The 23022-nt window shown below is 40.7% G+C and overlaps 2 protein-coding genes across 3 annotated transcripts in view; both read left to right on the forward strand.

Annotated features, from left to right (window-relative positions):
* Positions 1–7115, forward strand: part of LOC123973051 (putative ferric-chelate reductase 1) — a 25772-nt gene extending 18657 nt beyond the window's left edge. For both annotated transcript variants that reach the window (XM_046052898.1, XM_046052899.1), the window contains exons 16-17: positions 1876–1934; positions 5109–7115. In XM_046052898.1, coding sequence (XP_045908854.1) covers positions 1876–1934; positions 5109–5201 — 152 coding nt within the window. In that variant the 3' untranslated portion in view covers positions 5202–7115. The remainder of the gene's footprint in view (positions 1–1875; positions 1935–5108) is intronic.
* A 9931-nt stretch (positions 7116–17046) lies between these two features.
* Positions 17047–23022, forward strand: part of LOC123972540 — a 30356-nt gene continuing 24380 nt past the window's right edge. Inside the window, exon 1 of the mRNA XM_046052065.1 lies at positions 17047–17178. Coding sequence (XP_045908021.1) covers positions 17047–17178 — 132 coding nt within the window. The remainder of the gene's footprint in view (positions 17179–23022) is intronic.

Consider the following 23022-nt stretch of genomic DNA (forward strand, 5'->3'; position numbering starts at 1 on the left):
CAAGTCCTGTTGGAAAATGAAATCTGCATCTCCATAAAGTTGGTCAGCAGCAGGAAGCATGAAGTGCTCTAAAACTTCCTGGTAGACGGCTGCGTTGACCTTGGACCTCAGAAAACACAGTGGACCAACACCAGCAGATGACATGGCACCCCAAACCATCACTGACTGTGGAAACTTTACACTGGACTTCAAGCAACGTGGATTCTGTGCCTCTCCTCTCTTCCTCCAGACTCTGGGACCTTGATTTCCAAAGGAAATGCAAAATTTACTTTCATCAGAGAACATAACTTTGGATCACACAGCAGCAGTCCAGTCCTTTTTGTCTTTAGCCCAGGCGAGACGCTTCTGACGCTGTGTCTTGTTCAAGAGTGGCTTGACACAAGGAATGCGACAGCTGAAACCCATGTCTTGCATACGTCTGTGCGTGGTGGTTCTTGAAGCACTGACTCCAGCTGCAGTCCACTCTTTGTGAATCTCCCCCACATTTTTGAATGGGTTTTGTTTCACAATCCTCTCCAGGGAGCGGTTATCTCTATTGCCTGGACACTTTTTTCTACCACATCTTTTCCTTCTCTTCGCCTCTCTATTAATGTGCTTGGACACAGAGCTCTGTGAACAGCCAACCTCTTTAGCAATGACCTTTTGTGTCTTGCCCTCCTTGTGCAAGGTGTCAATGGTCGTCTTTTGGACAGCTGTCAAGTCAGCAGTCTTCCCCATGATTGTGTAGCCTACAGAACTAGACTGAGAGACCATTTAAAGGCCTTTGCAGGTGTTTATGAGTTAATTAGCTGATTAGAGTGTGGCACCAGGTGTCTTCAATATTGAACCTTTTCACAATATTCTAATTTTCTGAGATACTGATTTGGGGGTTTTCATTAGTTGTCAGTTATAATCATCAAAATTAAAAGGAATGAACACTTGAAATATATCAGTCTGTGTGGAATGAATGTATACGTTATACAAGTTTCACTTTTTGAATGGAATTACTGAAATAAATCAACGTTTTGATGATATTCTAATTATATGACAAGCACCTGTAAAGCCATTTCTTTTCAGGTCGCATCGCATCTCATATCAACTGTGAAGAACATGATTGTAGAAGTGAGCACTATATTACAGAGCCTCGAACACTCCAAATTGTCCGTCTGCATCAAGGAAGCATTTTGTTTTGGGCTGAGCTGAAGCAGCTGGTTTTCTGAGCGATCTAAGAAAATACCTGAATATCTTTATCAAGGTTTTTTTTCTCAAGGGTATGGCCAGGGTGCGACCTCCTCTTCCTTGCCCTGTACGTTCCCCGCTCCCGCTCCGTTCACCCTACTATGGGTTGTGTTGCCAGTGGAACTGGCGCACTGGACAGTCAGTGGTCGTTCCCTCTGTCTCGATGAAGTCTGAGCTCCTGATTTTACGCATAATTCATGTGTTCCTGAAACTGTAAGCTCTCCGCAGCTTGCAGGATTTACTAATGACAGTCCACGTTTGCTGTGTACCATTGGATGTACTGACAACTGGGCTATCACTGAATTAATCTGAGAAATCTTAAAAACCGTAGGATTCTCAGGAAAGTGTTCCTGTTCAAATTGCTAGTGAGTTACAAACTGAACGTTGAGCCAATATTACATAGCTTGGTTTTAAAACAGAAAAACAAACACCGATGTCTGTTTTTTTGTTTTCTGTCTATCTGTTTTTCCGTTTTGGTTTTAAAATGGAAAAACCAAAATACGAATTGTTTTTTTCCGATTTGGTTCTTGAAAGGAAATAATGAAAGAACGAACTATACACAAATTTTTCAGGGTTTTACTGCTAGACTTGTTTTGATGAATTCTTATGACAAGGAGTATCGCGTACTACTCTAACTATTGTTTGTTTGACCAGCAGCACTGGGGTCAGATGACACACAGGGCATCCTCTCTGACCAGTCAGAGCGTGGTCACTGGGTAAGTATCAAACTAACAGTTAACGCAGTGCAAAATTTTTCTTACATGCCATTCACACATGTTTACTGACACCTAAATAGAAAACAGCCATAAGTGTTTAGTGATTTGTGTTACTCCTGTTTCTTTCCTGCTTTGACAAGTCTAGTTGGTAGTAGAGTATTCTTACTTGGCAAGTTGAACTCCCAATAATGGGAGGAGCAGCACACTAAATTTTGTCCAATCACAACAGTGTTCTCTCTCAATAGCTCATCTTACCTCTGGTGACTTCAACAACACCTGCTGTTTGACAAAATAATATCAATGAAATTTCATTGAACTTGCTTTTTTTGGTAAATAAGATGTCGGTTAGTTGATTCGGTGTAAACTTAATCCCTGGATATACTTGCTTTTAGCCACGCGTGTCCTGCGTCCCTTTGGAGCGTAGGTTGTGCACGTCTCAGGAAGGGACGGATGAACGTGGGGGCAGTGTGTTCGATCTGACAGGCGGGTCAGCAGCAATCTCCTGTTCCACACACCAGCCCACGTGGTGGCGGTATGCACCATCAAACGCAAAACACGATCAAAGTCAGCAGCAGCCTTTAAAAAAGGAGATTTATGGCGGGATGTTTACAACAAAACTCCTGGAGCTAGTCCGTAATTACCGAGATCGTTATGTCTCATTAAAATCACAACCTCCTTGAGTGTCGCTACGTTTGGTTTGTTTTCGTTGTGCACATTTAGAGGGCGAGGGATGATCCGCTCTTGGTCTGCCCCCTAGTGGATTCACGTTTAATCCTCCAGGGACACGCAAAGTACACAGGCAAGTATGTGAACAATGTCGTTTGCGTTGCAGACGCCTGTCTACGCCTACGTATTGTCAAAAAGCCAATTGGCTTTCTGATGACGTTTCACAAGAACAAAAGTACAGACAAGAACACAGATTGAGAAACAGCGAATATATATCACGTTCGCTTAAAAGAGGCGTGTTAGTCCATTGAGTAAATTTGTAAGTAACTTCACAGTGTTCTTGTTGTAATTTTCTATTGAGTATGGATTCTTCTTTTATGTGTAATCTGATAAAGATGTAAACTGCATATTAGGTCCATTGTAATAAAATAAAAATATGGAGCCAGGGGAGAGGGGTAATAATGGCCCCAAAAAAATCTAAATTTCCATGATTAAAGTGTTAACTTTCAAGGGAGGGGTGTAAATAATCACAAATCTACAAGTAAAAATGATACTCTGACATTGCAATCATACATTTAGTTTAGAAAATGTCTGAAAACTGTTGTTTTTTTTGCCAAGGAACCACATCGCTTCATTTTGCAAGACTGCAACATCACACTACAGACGCCGCTGCTGTGTCTATTATACATGCAGTGGAAAATTATATTATGCTTTACTATCGCTAAATGAGGTAATACTCGTGATTTCGGTCTACAATCACCATATCATCAACTGCATTTGAACTTCAGAGACTATGGCTTGAATTGGGTGTATTCAGAAGAAAACGCAAAAGGGATTTGGATATTTTGTGATTTTAATCTCAGCGAATTTCTGAGTTTTTACCACTTTCATCTCCTCCATAAATCACAGAGGCTGCAGAGCTACACTTATGAATGCGAAGGTATCGTGTTAAGAATAACTTAATTTCAGCTGCAACCCCAGTGGGACACGTCAGGATGAAATCTAAAATTATTTAATGAAGTGGTATGTATTAGGGCTGAACGTTTTCAAAATTGCGATTTGAAAGAACGCGATTAGCTAATCGTGAAGACGGCGATTAAAATGTAGGTTAATTACACAGCGCATCTGACCTGTTTTAAAGAGCTCATATTCTGCTTTTTGGCTTTTCCCCTCTCCTTTATTGAGTTATATACCTTTTTTGAGCATGTACTAGGTTTGCAAAGTGAAAAAGCCCAAAGGGAGTCTCCCACAGAAAGCACTGCCTGAAAACAGCTTGTTTGTAGTCCAGACTTTTCTAACGCTTTCTTGTGACGTCACAGCGAAATACGCGTCACAAAGTTCCCCAAGCGGCTACTCCGACACGCCCTTAAAAACAGCGGTGGGAAAACCTAGAGCTGCAGCACACAGCTCTCCTCTCCCTTCCAAACACCAGCTACCCTCCAGGCAGTCAGTGGACATAAAGTTGTTCCTGTGATGTAGAGACAGAGCTCAGTTAAAACTTTATGGATGAAAGATCCTTTTGTTACAGATTAATAACTCACCACTCTGAAACTCTCGCTCCAGTCCATGTTGTCCATGTACAGCTGAACCCAAGCTGTTTAGCGGCTTCTCGCTGACCCGCCCTTCTATGCTTCTGATTGGCTAGTAGTCCTTAACTAGGAACTGCACATGTGCAACTCCCAATAAAGATCATTTAGAGGCAAGATGCATCACTCCATAGCTAAAACGAAGCCTTCAACACAGGCTGAAAAGAGGAGCTGCAGCAATGTGCAGTATGGCAAAAAATATGGTGTTTTTTGAAAATTAAACCATGTAAACCTGTTCAGGTACAACCTCTAAATAAGATTATGAACCTGAAAATGAGCAGAATAAACAGTCATGCTCTGTGCGGGCTACATATCACACATGGAGCATTTCAGAATAAGAGCGTTTTGCCTGCCTGATTTTGCTAACTTGTTTTGATAATTTGTTCCTTGACTGATGTGCTTCTATCATGATTAGGTAGGCTACATAGTTAAATTGTTTCTTTCTTGTCTGTTTTAACTTATTGTTGATATGCGATCAGACGTCTGCACGGGGTGTTTTATTTTGGAAATTGACTGGATTCTCTCTGCGGTTCTGTGTCTGACTTCCTGCCCGGTTCACCTGCTCTGCTCTGCTTGACTCGGGTTCCGTCAAAAATAGACTGGCAGTGAATACTGAAGTTTAGCTAAACTTAAAAAAACATTGCAAATCAAATCAGCAATTCAACACAAAGTACAGACAGCAAACCCCCACAGACAGGTTTCTTAAAATTAGTTTTAAATCCCGTAGAGGATGGTTACCTGGCATGTCCTCAACTGCTGCCACAGATTGATGCAAAACACATGCTGGGATATATTTCCAAACCGCATTCACACAGGTCAGCTCCCAAAGCATCCTTTGATACTGGACTCTGTGAGACGGGTCTATTAAGGAAGGTTTTGAAATCCTGTTCCTACTTTCTAAACTTCTACCTTTATGTTTCAGGTGTCCTTCGTGAGGTCGCTCCTCTTGGCTGCCTTGGCTCTGGGAAACTCTGGTCTCCTACTTGCCTTGCTGTCTTCTATTGCTGGAATTTGACATTTAATGGCAAAGAGGTTTTCGAGAGCATGACTGAAAGCATGTGTTGCAAGGTTTGGGGTTCCAGTGTAATTCCAAATTCAGCAAAGCCTCACAACAGAAAGAATGAGAAACATAACTTTATTAATCAGACAAACGCACAATCATTTTTATTTACAACCAAATCTATTTGACTGTATATATTTTTGTTTTGTCCATTTTCAGATTTTTGCTTGTATTTGTGTAGTTAGATATTTAATTTAAATCCTTGAATTAAATGTAGATTATATCATTCTATATTCAGTGGCATCATTAATGTTTAAAGGCAGCACTTTTAGGCCCTTATTGAATAATTCATGTAAGAAAACGCTTAGATCAGCAGAATAGCCTACTGCAGATGCTTTTTATTGCTTTTAATTTTTGTTTTGATTCTTACATGAACTTTGTACTCAGCGTTGTCTTAATAACTGTAAAACTAGCATTGACTTTTTTCACAGTCAGTGGTCATTAAATTGGATATTATCCTTTTTCAAAGACAGATCCTGCTATTTTTGAATGTCTGATAACGGCCTGCAATAAAAGAAACGGTAGCAATGTGTCACTGCTCCACTTCATATGGCACCATGCATACTGTTATTTTAAAGCCATTAACAACAGGCAGTACATATATTATTGAGAAGGAAAAAAACAACAGGCAGCCTGCTCATGCTTATACATTTGTTCACATGCACCTAAACCACAAGACACCATGAGGAATGTTAACGCTAGAAAACATTGATTATGGAATTGCAACAAAATCTATCCATCAAAATAAACATGTCATGGAGTCTTGAGCTTTAAGTTGTTTATAGTTCAGTTTATATGAGATATCAGTAGCTAATAATGATATAAAATACAAAGAGACCAGAGGAAAAGATTGTGGTTTTGAGAAATGCTAATAAACATGTTTTGTCTTGTACTTTAAAGATCCAGTGTGTAATATTTAGGAGGATCTATCGACAGAAATGCATTATAATATCCATAACTATGTTTTCAGTGGTGTATAGACTTTATATAATAGACCGTTATGTTTTTATTACCACAGAATGAGACATTTCTATTTACATACACAGCAGGTTACATGGAAGTATCCATGTTTCTACAGTAGCCCAAATGGACAACTTTTGAACAACTGTTTCTCTGCACATGTGCGACGAAGTGGGTTTGCTCACCACTTGTCCCATACAGGCCATGACTTTCTAGTTTATACATATATGTTTATGTTTTTTCACCACTTACTATTCCGGGTTGTTTGTGTTTGTATTATGTTACAGGTGAGTGCAAAGCATATGATAAGTTAGAGTAAACACATCAGTCATAAGTCAGTTTCAGCTCAGTTTTATTAGGTTGCAAGTTTAAACTTGGTTTAATTGTTTTCCTGTGTTAATACTTACAATTGTTTGTTCCTTTGTTCAGTTCCACCATGCAGGATAATTGTTTGGGGAGGGGTCGGCCTAAGCATTTCCTGTTTTATAGGAATAGGGTGGTCATGGATGACATCACCGGGCCAAACCAAGTAGAGGGTTTTCTTTCTTTATAGGAATGTTTCTTTTAGTTGTTTTTGATTATTATGAATAAATGTGTGAATAACCCTGACCTGTTTTCTAGGCAGTGGGAGCGGAGTGAACTGATAACGAAGTTCCAAATATTAAGAGATTTCTAGATATAGATGTTGTGGAGTAGATCAACCTGCATCAGAATGGGATGGGCTGAAGCAGTTGGGTGTGAATTGACCACCCTATATAAACAGGGGGAAAAAAGGAGGTGGGGGTGTGCTGCTGTGAACACTCGTGTTAGTGTTGCTATAAGTTTGAGGCGTTATTTTTCTTTTGTTATTTTGGATTGAATTATCCGTGTACTGCTGACCATGGTCAATAAAATAATCACTTCTGCAAACATATGATGTTGGAGTTTGCCTACCTACCACCTTCCTAGCCACTCTGGCCAGGCTACACCACAACATGCATTTATAAAACATAAAACGCTGCTGTCCTCATGAACTGGCGCTGAAGTCAAAAGTTAGGTCGGAAAAGTGTTACACAAAGGCCTGTTATGCGGATAGTTCAAGAACCAGTTCACAAGTAACGCGATGATTTTGTTGTCAGTAACTGTAATGTGATTACTGAAGTTATCAACCAATCGCAATTCATGCGTGTCATTATAATAAGGATTTGTGTTGATCTAAGCATATGAGGTATAACTTTATATTGTTATTGTGCATCACAGGTTATATTACGCATTAATCCAACTAACTAGTAGCCTAACTAGTTACTAACTATTACACATGTACCTGGGGGCGTCTACTATACACGCAAAATCACCTTTTTGTGTACAATAGACACGGCTTTTGCAAAGCGTGTCGTCATATACCGACGATTTCAGAAAGAGTGACAAAGCGTAGTTACGCACCGGGTGCGTCTCTATAAGATGCTTCCGCAAGCGACGCGTCTTTATGAGACGCTCTGGGGCGTCCCGTACAGACGACGGAAGTGGCTACGTTCGTGATAAAGGTGTTGAAAACCCCCCCGAAGTCCGTACCCTTACCATAACCATCAGAAATGTTAGTACCCAAACCTAAGTCACTGAATTTCTGCATGTCGACCGGCTAACCCTACCTGTTAGCACATTGGCCGTGTGTTGCTGCAACGTAGCAAACGGGGCCATACGGACGCTGAAGGGTACCTTTAGCGTAAAATCCTTACGCTTTGACACGCTGTCTGAAAGCGTCAGTTATGACGCATTGAGATGAGAACGTGTTGATATGTGACGCCTGAGCATGAGAACAGGCTGTAGCCTATCAACAGTAATGCGTTACATTACTGCGTTACAGACAAAATTAATCTGATTACAGTAATTACTTCTTAACGCGTTACACCCAACACTGACTGTGGTGAAGGTCATTACATCTTAGCGTCCTTGGTTTTGTTTGTTTTTCCAGTTCGGTTTTTCTATCCATCCATCCATCGTCAACCGCTTATCCTGCGTACAGGGTCGTGGGGGCCCGGAGCCAATCCCAGCTTACCTTGGGGCGAAAGGCGGAGTACAGCCCGGACAGGTCGCCAGTCCATCGCATGGCCCACTTCGGTTTTGAAACAGAATAATCTAAGAACGAACAGTTGAAAAATATTCAGTGAGAACTTCATACATTTTCCTCAAGAAGCTCTTTTTTGAGTCTCTTTTTAGACTCTAGCAAACATTAAATTGTCGTGTTTGTCTGTTTGGATATATTACATGACATATAATTTCTGTGACATCCCGCAGCTCATATCGTCCAGTGTCGTCTTGGTAACTGTTCTGAGTCTAAATACTACACTGGTGTGTGACATCACATTATATATCAGTGTTTTACATAACAGTCTTAACCCAAGATAACACTGCGTGTAAACCAGTATGATGTCACAAATCGCAGCTTTTCCGTGCCTTTTATGAAACACAGGGACATTTAACGCTGCAAAGACATCACACTCAAAATCACAACGATGCAATGACTATCTCAGACAGACAATGAGCGTGTGTGGGTGATTATGAAGTGGAGTTTCAACGTCAACACGCTAATCCTCTGAAAGGTTGGATAAGACGGTCGCAGATGACAGATGTGCTCCACATGTGTGTGTGTGTGTGTGTGTGTGAGAGAGAGTATTGTGAATGCCTATTTTAAGTGTGAGAGTAGTGTGAGGTTGAATTTGTGTGCGTGTGTGTCATAAATGTCGCTAAAGCTGCTGTTTTCTGATTGGCTGCTGCCCACACACACTCAATATGCACCCCGCTGGCACTGAGTGTGCATGAGAGAGAGGGGGAGAGAGAGAGAGAGAGAGAGAGAGAGAGCATATAAAGGGGGAAGACAGGAATAATATAAGGGAGAAGAGAACAAAACTGTGGTTTAGGGAATAGAAACAGTACAATTCATAGTGTTCACACCAGTGAAACCAGTTAGCATCGCACCGCTTTAACAGCTGGAACAGCAGGTAAGACACAACTATTCTTGCCTTGAAAGATTTTCCGAGGATTTCAGTGTGGTTTATGTATTTGAGAAGAGATCTATACCTGTGTGGAAAAGAAATAACCACATAAAAAGTGTATTTTATGCAAAATCAGATAATATTCTTGTCCAGGTGTGTGATGTATTCATTACGGAGAAGACTGAGAGCTGGCATTTTGTATTTAAAGCTAAATAAAATAAAGGAAACAAATTTGGAAAGTTTACACACAAAGTTTCCGCAGAACATTGACATGCAGCTCAAGTTTGTCTTAAAAGACAACATAATACATTTTTAAGTCTCCTCATTTTACATAATTAACATTGAATCTAGCAAATCAAGAGCGTCCCTTTCTCAGACCAATCATGAATTACCTCATTAAACATTAATTGTCTAAGTCAGGTTTGGTCGTCAGTCCAGTTCGGAATCCAACCCGTTCTCACTCCGATGTCGTCACATATGGACAAAGACCCGTTGGCGTCAGTTTGTGACGCAGTGGGGAACCCCTTTGCGTCATACCTGTAGAGTCAGTTTTGTAAACGGTAAAGGTTGGTGTAGGATATTTCACAGAAGAGTAAGGAGGTGGTTGGGGAGGACAGGAGGGCCTGATATCGGACTTTCAACCAGGAGACCCAACACTGAATGTTTTACGTAGGTTACATTAGTTGCGTAAGTTATGCAAGTTACGTTACTTAATTTAAGTAAGTTAACTGATGTATGTTAATTTAACCCAAACCATGACGATTGTTGCCTAAACCTAACCAAATTACGACGTTTCACTTTAGCCACATTTCAACCAAAGGAACTATACCCGGGAACTTCGCGTTTCCACTGAAGGGACCAGGGGCCAAATTTAGTTCTAGGGTTTTTATTTTACCCCGCAAAAAGTCCCTGCTCGGGGGATATCACTTTGAAGTGAATTTCAGAATGGGCGAGTAGAAGCTACTGGCTTTAAGTCGAGCATGTCGGCTGTTCTTCTGCAACTGTTCCTCTCTTTTCCACCGTTGTTTGCAAACCAATAAATCACAATCAACAGTCAGAGAGCCACACATGTCTCGACGATATCCGCCTGAGATCGAACGTCGGCATTAAATGTATTGCTCGGAAACGGCAGCCAGCGTGCAGCGGTGTGTTTACAGCGAACAGATGACGGAGTTACGCTAAATACTGGGTCCAGAGTTGTTGTTTTAAGTTTTCATCTGTCAGGAAGTTTTTACACAGAGCTGAAGTCGGCCTCCTCCTCTCCAAAACAAGCAGAATAACTGAAAAGCTTGCTGTTCCTCCGACGCTCAGGCGACACAGACGTGATGCTGCTGCTGCTGATCGGCAGCTCTTGTCGGCTGGAAATGTTTTAACAAACCTTCCAATCTGTTGCGATTTTATTTTTGTGTTTCTTTCTCTGCGCTGTAGTTCTTTTAAGAACGTGATGGCTTTATCCAGTCTGTCATAAATGTGTAACAATCTTTGTCGCATGTCTCTCTCTGATGTCCATTTATAAATTTTGCTCATGGATAGAGGTTACTAAATAATGACGCTTGTGCATCGCTTACAACCTACGCCAACTGGTTATTTTGGCTAGTTTTTAGACCACGGTGGAAACGCACACAACAATGGGCTGAAGGAACCTTTTAGGTCCTTGAAAAGAGATCCGGGGACTAAAAAGTCCCAGGTACTTTTGGTGGAAACGTGGCAAATGTTACTTTTATTTTGAAATTCTAACCAGACGGTGTATATTTAGTGTTGCTAACTAGACCATGGAGCCCTACACGTCGCAAAACGACGCATAAGGATTAACCAGGGCGTTAAAAAGCGATGCCGAGGGGTCACATGTGACGAGTCGGGAGTGAGAATGAATGTGTTGGGAGGACAGGAAGCGCTGTGATGCTCACACAGAGTGAAAGGAAGAGGAAGTGAGTGTGCATGATAGCTCTGACAGCAGTGTCATCTAGCTGTGACCTTGTGTTTCATCAACTAGTCAAAGGAGACACATGTAATGATTTTACACTGTTGGAAAAATCCACTGCGTGCAATACAATCACAGCAAAGCCATTCTGATCTGTCAGATAGAGGTAGAATTGTTTTGTGGTTGAAAGCTTTTTGTTGTTCGCACAAAGTTTTACAACCGACGACAATGTTCTTTGCATCTCTGAGTGTGACACAGTATTGGCAATACAAAAGAACAAGATAAGGTCCGGCTTCTTGACTTGAACTGTCCCTGACCTGCCAGGCAACCGCGCATACACTTCTAGGACGGTGCGTTCTGGTAACTCAGTAACGCAGCCTTTCTTGGATCAGTAACTGTAATATTATTGCTGTTTTGGAAATACACTACTAGTTACTGGTGACAGTGAAGCCCATAGCATATCAATGTGTTTTTGCGTGTATTTATTCAGGTCTATCCCTTAGTTTGTCACTGTATTTATCTGAGACTTGAACAATATCACCTGAAATTGTTGTGTAATTGTGCTACTGAGCACAGAATAAGAGCTAACAAGCTACCGTTTGTTTTTATAATTGATTATTCTAGTGACTATTTCTTTTTAAATCGATCAAATGTTTAGTCTATTAAATGTGCAGCTCAAGTTACAAGTTGATGTATTCAAATGACCTGTCTCTGTCAGAAAAAGCAAAAAATAACAACTAAAAATATTCCATTTAAGTGTGTGTATTGTGAATTTGGGCTAACGAGGGTGGCTTAATGGGAAACTTCAGTAGATAGATGTTATTAGTTAGACCTGAGAAGGATCTATTAGGTTTTCGTGTGTATTACATTATGTGATTCCATCTTTTCAGTACATGGTTAGTACCACTACACTTGGTGCATTTAAAAACATTCACAGACACTTTTGGGCGATGCCGTCACAGACATACCAGACTTTTGTTGAACAATGTCAGCATACAGTTTGACTATAATCGTAGTCCATTTTCACTGTAAAGAACCAGTGACCCATAACGCTCCCATACAGTGGATCTAAATACAAGAGGGCTGTAAGGAGACAGAAGAAGAAGAGCACAGGAAGCGCATGTTAGAGGTGTTATAAGAGGAAGTGTTCTCTGAAGAGTTGTCAGGAGCTTCTTGAAGTTAGAGAGGGACGCCCCTGCTCTGATGGCTTGTGGTAGCTCGTTCCACCGTTGTGGTGTCACAGATGAGACCAGGGACTGAGGTTGCTTTGTGTGAAGGGACGGCAGAGCCAGGCGGCGTTCGTTGGAGGAGCGCAGTTGCCCAGAAGGAACGTAGGCTTGGATTATGGAGCTTAGGTAGATGGTGCAGACTCAGCAGGAGCTCTGTATGCAATTGAATCTGATTCTGGAGGCCACGGGGAGCCAGTGGAGGTCACTGAGTAATGGAGGGACATGAGTACTTTTGAGCTGATTAAAAACCAGACGCGCTGCTGCGTTCTGAACCATTTGTAGGGGTTTCACCGCACAAGCTGAAAAGCAATAGTCGAGGCGAAAGATAACCATGGCCTGTAGCAGAAGCTGGGTGGCGTACTGAGTGAGGTAGGGTTTTTCTGATGTTGTATAGAGCGAAGCGGCACGACCGAGAGACGGCAGCAACATGGTCTGAAAAGCTGCTCATCTAATCATGTCACCCAAGTTTCTCACCACCCTGGTTGGAGTGATGGTTGATGAGCCAAATCTACAGCAATTAAACACATGCAACCTGAAATGAACATAAACAAAACCCAGTGAACCCATCCTAATCCATGTGTCACACCATTTTAGATCCCTTGGTAAAAGTGCAACACACAACAAACGAGAACTGTGGCCTGCTGCTAGCTCCCGTCAGATAGCTATTACATGGCAATATCGTGCCAAATGTGGCGGATAACCTTCCAACATTTAGTTGCCATTTGTCACTTGGTGGTTGTTAAATTCCAGCTCAGGTTACACCCCTATCAGGGACACCAGTTAGAATTTGCCCACATGACAACACCATGTGCTGTAATTTCTAGCAATACTTTAATATTAAATATAAATATAAAAATTAATTTGAATTTCGCATTTAAATATTTATTTAATTTAATTTACTTTATTTAATTTTTATTTACTATGAAGGATTAAGAATAGATTGTCACCATTTTAACATTCCAGTTTGACCTAAGTTCAATAATGATTTCGGATCTGAAGGTCAAATCTGGGTTTTTGCTTCAAATGGTGACGGCGAAACCACTCATCTCTCTCTCTCTTCCTGCCCTTCTCTATGTCTCTCTCTTCCCGTTGATCTGTCTGTCTGTCCTCTCTCTAATCTGCTGTCCTCATCCAGGGTGGCTGGACTCCCTTTGTCTTTGTCGTGCATGTGTGTGTGTGTGTGTGTGTGTGTGTGTGTGTGTGTGTGGTTGCTTGGACCGTTCAGCCAGTTGTGATCTGGTGTGCAGACACTGGAACCTCAGCTAACCTAGCACACAAACTCTCTCTCTCTCAGACACACACACACAGATGACATAACAGTCACGGACGAAACTCCAGCAGGGTCATCACATTTCATCCATCACTTCCCCTGACACTGCAACGATGGCAAGAATGTTTTGATAGAGTTAGTGGGAAAAATGAGGTATGACTGATGTAAGGAATGAGTGCAGGTGGAGAAGGAGGAACTACAACTGAAAGATCTAGGAAAGGAGGTAGAGAAGGGGGGAAAAAGGAGATATGAAACAAGCACTGATGGTTTGTTCAGCCTCTGACAACGATGCAGTTTGTTCACTCCAGTCCAGCAACTAAATCAGTTGTTTAATCAAATAGATGTCAGACATTAGCTGTCGAAATGTGAAATCCTGCCCTCTGTTAATCACCTCTTTTACTTTTAGTCAGGGTCATCGTCCGTTAATCTCAAGGTCGGCTGTAAACCCTGCTTTATAAACTAAAGTCAGTGAGCTGTTACCGCTGTTTATAAATACATTTTAAACAACAAAACTATACACAATACAATAAATCATTTATTAGACTCTTTCCTGATTAGTCTAAAAAAGGGGTTTACTGCCTCAACTACCATCCACCATCTTTTAAAACTACAGTTCCCACAACTCTTTGGGGGATGTAATACTGTTGCCAGGGAATAAGGTGCATTCAGGTGCTCCTCGGATGTCCCGAGGTGTGAAGTCGTGCTTCCAACTTTGGTTTGTTCTTGTGCTTTTAAGTTGGAATCTGCGAACAAAGTCAAACAACGGACGGTGCTACAAAGATGTGTAGGATTTTCGTTTTCATCAAAATCTGCTGAAACAGTTTGAAGCTTTCTATTACAAAGTTATTTTTGTCTCAGAGTTGTTACTGCACCGGTAAATTACCTGAAACCTCTAAAATATTTCTTGTACTGCAAAGACTGCTAATAAATAACTTTCCTAATTAATGTAGGTCACTCTACATGGACAGCAAACTAACCTAATACCATATTACAAATGAGACGTTCGCAAAAAAAGTACATGCAACATGTGATTTAGTACCATTAATCAAAGCCATGTAATCAACGCCATCACACCCGAGTTGACCGCGTTCCAGTACAACAACAGATGTCAGTCAGAAAACCAGGTTGGACGCCTCGAGCCATTGTTAGCAATACCAGTTGACAACATCATGCGGTATTTTGCACATTAGGTTAGGTTGGACAGTACTGTGTGTACGACTGATTTAAAGATACGATAAACATGTATAGTACTACTAATAGTGAAGAAAACTTTGAAACCTGTTGATTCTCAGGCACATTCTGGAGTTAGAAGTGTTTTTATGGACTTTATGGACATTAACCCTCCGTTATTATAAAAGTACGTGGATCATGTCTGTGTTCAGATTTGACTGTTAGGGCTCTGAGAAGGAGCATGCATTTTGGCAATCAGGAAATACGGGCTTTTAAGAATCTTTAACTCAACAAGAAAGATAAAATACAGTAAATTGTAGTTATTTTTGTTCCACTGGGAAGTGAGTTTGCTTTGTGTTATATGGGGTGACATGTACCAGGCTGCCATATTGACTTGTTGTCCAGAAAACTGCACACCCTGGGCTATAAGTGAAAAGCACAAAAATGGACTGTCAGTATTTTCTGAAAGCATGAAGGTTACGCTGGGATAGACGTTGGCCTGGGGTTTGTTTTTTTTTGCAGATGACTTCTTTGTCAGTTGGCAGGTTTAAGTCAGGTCAACTGTGCTAAATTGCTAGATGCAGCAAAATTTCTCCTGACTTTAATGTTAGACAAAAAAGCTTTTTTAATTCCCAATTCTCAAATATAACACCTTCATCCTTTCATTGCTATAGTACATTGAGAATTTAGCAGGAGCTCGATGAGGCCTTACATTATTACTATTATTTTTTATTTAGTTTTCACGTGATAAGCTAATTTACTTTGTTTTCTTGAGATCTCAAGTTATTTGTGTCATTATCTTTAGATAACAAATGTTCTTATACTGAGGGATCATTTTCTTGAAATAATGAAACTTAATTGGAGATCTCGAGAACAATAGTCACGTCATCTAAGAAGAAGAAGGTTTGCAAGGCTACAGCTTCATCTGCGTTCTATCACAATGAATGTTTTCTCGTAACTCTCAAATTAATTATGTCGTTATCTTGGGAAAACAAAGTTTCGTTATCTTGAGAAAATCATCTCATTACCTCAGGAAAACACCACTTGTTAATTTGAGATCGAGAAAAATTTAACTCTTTATCACTGGAAAACAGAGTAATTAAAATGCATGAATGTATGGCCTCTTTGTGCTTCCGTAAATATTCTCTAGGCTTAACATAGGCTGCTAGTGTTGTATAAAGAGCCCCTCACTTCCGCTTCTGCCACATGGGACCTACAAAATATTTAAATAAAAATACCAAAACAAAACCAATGTCAGGAGCATCGAGTCTAGCTTTGCATGCCTTATAAGGAATCAGGAAGCCGAATGTGAAAGAAAGTCCTCTGTTTTTGTGTGTCCACACTAATACGCTACCCAGGAGTTTTAAAACAAAAACGCAGTAGTGTGGATGACGTAGCCCAAGTCCAGCAGAATCAGCTCATATGACCACTAGCTGCACGGCTAACTGAGCTAATGAGATAACAGCAGCTAATTAGCAGGAGTTAGCTATTACTTCAGCAACAAGTAAAACTATCTGTTCATCAGCAAACTACGTAAATCTCACATTTAGGCAAAGGAGGATGAACCAGAACACATGTTCTCCATCAGTTACCTACAGTTTAACCAAAATAAAGTAAGTAAATAAAGTTGTGTTGTTGTCCAGAGACCCCGTCTGCCCCCCGGAAACATTACGCTCTGGTGGCATTGATAAGAAGCTTTTTATTGGACGCTAAACGAATCACCCCCAGTGCAGGATGAGTCATCAACATTTCAAAATGGTTATCCAGGAAATGACAAACTCTAAAATACCATCAAGAGTACCATTAATGGGCCAGATACGGGTGTTTTGGTGATGGACTGTGCAAAGGCTTTAAAAACAATTAAAACACAGATTTTGATTTCACGGGAACTTTAAGAGTGCACCAAATCGTGACGTCACCGTAACGCATCCAATCAAACCGTGTAATCAGTGAGCGTTACTTGCCACGCGGCCGGCGCGCTTTGTTACGATGGCTGTTTTACAGTGTTGCAGCCTGGAGGGCGGGAACGGCCGGATGCAGCACTCGCGTGCAGCGTGGGGGGGTAGAGAGAGAGAGAGAGAGCGAGAGAGAGAGAGAGAGAGAGTCTGCCAATACATATTTATCTCTTCTGCTCTAATTCACCGGCAACATAATAGACCAGGTCGATGTAACCTTCCTCTCTCTCTCTCTCTCTCTCCTCACTCTCTACCTCTCTCCACCACACACACACACACACACACACACACACACACACGCGCCGCTACCCGTCAGCTTGTATATGCGTCCCTCCTCGCGCCAGCGGGTAGCCGCCTGGCTGCTCGCGCTGCCGTTGGGTACAGGTGGAGAGGAATGCGCGCGCCGCGGCCGCCTGGAGATGATCTCGTTTTGGCTGCTGTGCTGGAAGCTGTTGGTAGGTAAATAAACGATGACACGCGTCAACAACGTCTTTATAATAAACAACAACACCTTTTCCTCCCCCACCCGGGGTTTATGGCCTCCTGCTCGCGCGGTGGAGATTTGGGGACGTGTTTTTTTTTGGGGGGGCTGTCACCATGTAGCCTACGCGCGAGGCTTTGGCTTTGCTTGAGCTACCATCAAAGCCCCGTTTTTCTTGGCTTCTGTATATGCACGCTTATCCGTCACGATTTTGGTGCTTTGCCCGATTTTAGGATGCTGTTCTTATATAACACCAGTGGCTCGGCACTCCTCTGACAGAGTTTAATATTGTAGCAGAACATAGTGCCATCATTAGAAACTGCACTGGATGATGAGGAAGAGAATAATAATGATAATACTTTATTGTGAAGTCTTGATTATTTTTCTTGTTGCAGCCCAAGACAATAAATATATTTAATATAACTCCAGGAGACAATATTCAAGACCATTAAGGTACATTTGATCTGGGATTAAGCTCCATGTTGAATTTTCACAGAAGACTCCAACCAAATTAAACCTTGTTAGGAGAGCTTTTGCTTTGTCCTATTGTTTTTATTTTTGTGCTTTATATGTTTTATTTTTAGCACTTTCCTGTTTTAAATCTGAAGCACCTTGGGATTTGTTTAAATATAAACTGTTACAAATACAATTTAGTATTATTATTATTGTATCTCTGCTTTGATGGTAAAAACTAAGAGAACATGACACAATAGAACAGACATGATTGAATAGAATAGAAAAATAATAGAACAAAATGAGTGCCTGCTTACTGATGAGGCAACATGCCCTCACTTATTCATCATCTTTTATAAAACACATGATGCCTAAAGCTGCTCTGTAATCCTCCCACCACAGAGAGAGAGAGAGAGCCAGTGGAAACTCAGACTAATAGAGGAAATAAATAACCTCTGTTGTTTGTATAATATTATCAGAATTATTATTATTAATAATTTAATTTAACTGTTTATATGTGACTTTCTGCTTTGGCAACATGTTTAAACTAAAACGTCCTGCCAATACAGCCAATTGATTTGATTTCAGTCTGATGAGATGATGCTGATGATGACACACGTTTCAGGTGAAGTTAATTTATTTTACCGGCAATTTAGTTCCATGTAGAAAATCGTTTTGCATACATTTTAAATCTGAAGTTCAAAGGGAAGTAGACAGAGGTTAGAGGGATCCGCCTATAATCCAAAAGGTCGCTGGTTCAAATCCAGGCAGGCAGTGATAGGAAGCTGGATTAGAGCTGAGAGCTGCTGTGCAACTAATAACTCCAATCCTTAGCCAGATGTTGTGACACGTTGTGAGAACTGAACATTTGGCTATATTGAAAATAACGCTAAGCGTGCGCGCAGTGACATCTGTTGGCATGTATATATAGGTATTATTGGTGCAAAATTAGCACCAGCTGGTAAAATATGCAGATGGTTAGTAAATTTATCCATTGAGTGGCTGGTACACTTTGAGCACTCACTAGCAATTTGGCCGGTGGACAATAAAGATAATCCTGCGCAATGGTTATGAACGTGTGTCATTGATGCTGGGGCAATAATCTTTGTTTCCCACATATTGTCTTTTAGCTTTTAGCTCACGCCAACAAGTAAAAGTAGGGCTGCACGATATTGGAAAAAAACAGACGTTTTCTTTTCTGCGATTTATATTGCGATATGAAAAAATACAGGAATTTTCACAGGATGACTTCAGTTGCTTTTATTTGAAATGAACTAAGCATCCTAGAATTATTGGGTGATTTGGTAGGTCTGAAGGCTTTTTGAGCGCAAAAATCCTTTCTTGAGTATTAATGCCGTAAACATAATTTTAACTAAATGATAAAAGTAAATTAAAGAGCAGCTAGGTACCAGCCCCCTGAGTGCTTGACAAAGTTTGCTTTTCTTTTTGCAACCAAATCCACAGTTTCGGTGGTTTTAAAGTTGTTGACGACAGCTAAACAACATTGTTATTGCTGGGTCGCTGTGCATGCAGAGACTGTTTATCCAAGAACCATTAAATCGGATTAAATTATGTTCCATTGGACAGATTTCTCTTGTAGAATAGTCATGGAAAATGAGAACCATGCAAGTTTTCCTTTTGTATACATCAGCAAAAAAGTTGAGGTGGTTGAGCTTATTTGACTTGCTTGACATTGCGTTCTTCTGCGATGTGACTATTGCGCATGGGCACATTGCGATGGCTAAAACGATATATTGTGCAGCCCTAAGTGAAAGCCAGTCCGATATTTACTCTTGTTCGGCCTCTTGCTCCGTCACTCTTTTTCTCTTCCTCCCGTCCTCCGACGTCTTTTTTTGGCCTCTTTGCAGCCTATGCCAGGATATCCATACTGAGAGGACCGAGCTAGCTTCTTCCAAAGATCTCACAATACACATTATATATTTTACTAAGAGTCTTTTTGGTGTCGTAAAGCGTTGCTCTGTTGTTGTGATAAATGTCCAGCCTGGGATTCCAATGTTACATAACCTTAAACTAAAACTGAACCTAACCTTAAACCAAGTCTTTACCCTAACTACGATTGATTTAAATTATGGGGACTTGCATTTTGTTCCCATAAGGAAGGCAAGTCCCCACAGTGTGACTGTGTAACCCCACAACATTAGTATTACACAAGACTCTGCACTTTATTTTCGATACACAGAAAGGCAGGCACCTAATTAAGGCACACAATTACACATTAAATAATAATAATTCAATTTAATCATCAGAGGTTGGGGAATGTTCTGCAGTCATTTTAGGTAAATGCTTTCTGGTTAGCAAACACGGTCAGAGATTTTGGCACTTTTCAATTTTCCTATTTTAGTTGTTAACTTACATCAATATTACCGTCGTGCAAGACTCATTGCTGGATATAAAAATGTTACCACGATAAAAACATTTCATATCATTAGAAATCGATAATTATCACGATATATGTCAAATCGTTATTTCTTTAAAGTTTAAAGGCTGATTTTTGCTCCTGAGTGAAAATTGAAGAAACCAGATGGTTAATTATGTTGTGTAACGTTTCTTTATGGTCAGAATGTGATACTTGATGCCAAACAGTGGCTAACTTCACAAGTCTGAGTTAGAACATTTAAAACTATTATCTTATTTCAACAAATACGATTAGTTAATCTTTTTTCAGGTCTCTTTTTTCCCCCCCAACAAAATAAATATTTTAATACAAAAATTAAGTGCTAATTTGTTCGAGATTAAAATGAATTAAAGCAAATATTTATTGACAGTATATTATATTGATATATATTGAACATTTATTATATTGTATTTATATACATAAAATTATATTGTGATCATTGTTTTATTGCTACTGGATATATGATTAATTCTCTCCACGTTGTGACTTAACTGAGAGAGAAATGGCTTCAGCAGCTTGCTTTTCCTGCCTCTGCGTCTATACTTAGTGTTACCATATCAACACCTCCCGTATGTCCCCAGCGCATGCCTTGAACGACAGACCATAATAATCTGCAAACCCACTCACAGCCAACGCATTGCCACCATGGTAACATCACGCAGGCTTGAGTTTAGCCCATGAAACAGTCATATACTTTAATCTCCTCCACTCTGAGTGCATGAGTGGGTTTTTATGCACAAGTGTAGAGATGTAATTTAAGAAAATAATTATCCTGTTCTGTTTTGAAGTTATTTTATATCATCTGTCTCCTCCGTGCCTTGTGGCACATACGACCTCCACAGATTCTCTCCATCTCTTCCTCTCTGCTATCACTTGTGCTTCGTGTCATGAATTACCAACCCGCCTCTCTTTCCGCTCTTTCTCCACTGTACGCCTCAACGTGGTTTTTGGTCTTCCTTTATCCCTTCTCCATTCTGGGGCGCAGTCATCTTCCATTTCCTCCGTCTCACTTCTGCGCTCGGTGGTTTCATGCTCTTAATCAATTCCTCGGCACTGACATGATCGTCCCAGTGGATTTGTAGGCTTTGTCGAAGACATTTATTTTCAAAGACATGAAGATTGAGGGCACGGGCTTTGCGGTGGTGCAAGAAGGTCGTGGGTTCGAACCCCGGTCATCCCGGCCTTTTCTTGTGTGGAGTTTGCATGTTCTCCCCGTGTCTGCGTGGGTTCTTCCTCCCACCATCTAAAGAGATGCGGACTAGGTTGATTTGGTGGCTCTAAATTGTCCTTAGGTGTGTGTGAGTGGTTGTTTGTCTATGTGTGGCCCTGTGATGGATTGGCGGCCTGTCCAGGGTGTACCCCGCCTTTCGCCCAATCCCAGCGGGGATTGGCTCCAGCCCCCTCGCGACCCCTGCAGGATAAGCGGTTGGCGATGGATGGATGAAGATTGAGGGCTGTGGCTCAGGAGGTAGAGCGGTTTGCCGACTAATAGGCGGTTCAATCCCCGGCTCCTCCAGGCTCCATGTCGAAGTGTCCTTGGGCAAGATACTGAACCGATGGCTGTTCCATCGCTGTATGAATGTGTGTGAATGGGTAAATGCGATGTAGTGTAACAGCGCTTTGAGTGGTCGGAAGATTAGAAGGCCGCTATGCAAATACAGAGCATCTAGAGAGACAACAGATCGAGAAGAGCTAATCTGAAACTGTGTAAGACGCTAGTTGTGCCAGTCCTGTTATATGAGTGCAAAATGTGGAAAATTATTAAGGGGGATGACAAAGCAATAAATGTCTTTCAAAGTACTTTTTATATATTCCACAAAAGACTAATTTAACGTAAAGCAAAAGCAGTTTCCCAAATGTTCCTGTTGAATCACATCAATATGCAGCAGAGAGAAGCATGAAAAGATAAATTGTGTGAACATTTGCATAGTTTTGTTTATTAAATTATTGCATGGAAGCCAGAAAAAGAAAAAAAAAGATGAAAACTCAAGAGGGATATAAATAAATACTCATGGGGAATCCAGCAGTAGTCAAAATCTTATTACGAGTCAATAAGTAAGTCAAACTTTTGAGATACAAGTGGAAGTAGCTTTTAGGTCACAATTATGAAATAATAAATACAAATTAAGTAAGTAAAAATTCTAAAATTATCTTATAAATTTGACTTTAAAATTTTTAAATGTAGCAAAGAAAACTCCCACACACTGTCTAACTTGCAAAAAATATATATTAACAACGTTTCGGTACTTCATCAGGCAAAAACATTTTGAAGCTGGCTTCAGATTTCAGTTCTTGAAATAGATGAACACAATCAAATGAACACATATTTCATTAGATACTGCCTAATTTGCATATTTAAACATTTCAGAAAACCTTCAATACAGAAAAATATCTTATATTGTCTTAATGTAAGTAATCAACTAGAAAAGTTTCATAGGGATATCAGTTCAATTCAATCTATGGTCATTGCCATGAATGTAAAACAACAATATTGCCAAAGCTACAAATATATTACAAAAGAACAAATCATTTGATACAGTTCATTAATCAGTGTAAAAATAAATAAAATTAAAGCTGCAAGCAGCGTTGGGCAGGCCCTCGCACGTGTAGCGCATCGGGGTGTGAGGCTGCCGCGTTGCATATTCTGGAGCTCTGCCGGTGCGGCTGTGAATTTGCTATGCGCTTCGGACGCTGCATGAAGGTGTTATACGTCACTTCCTGTGTCCCCTTTGTGGAGCTACATAGCACTTGGCGCTATGAATATAAATGAATATTGGCATGTGGATGTCTTCGGGGTGGGACAGTTATCAAGCACGTAAATTTTCAGATGTGAGCATGTACACTGAAGTTACAACAACTTCCTGTGTCATGGCGAAGAGTTGATCTTTGACGCCACGCCACGGACACGCCCATAGACGAAAACTCACAGATAGCACAACTTTTCATCTT

This window comes from Micropterus dolomieu, linkage group LG06, assembly GCF_021292245.1.
Source record: "Micropterus dolomieu isolate WLL.071019.BEF.003 ecotype Adirondacks linkage group LG06, ASM2129224v1, whole genome shotgun sequence".
NCBI classification, from domain to species: Eukaryota; Metazoa; Chordata; class Actinopteri; order Centrarchiformes; family Centrarchidae; genus Micropterus; species Micropterus dolomieu.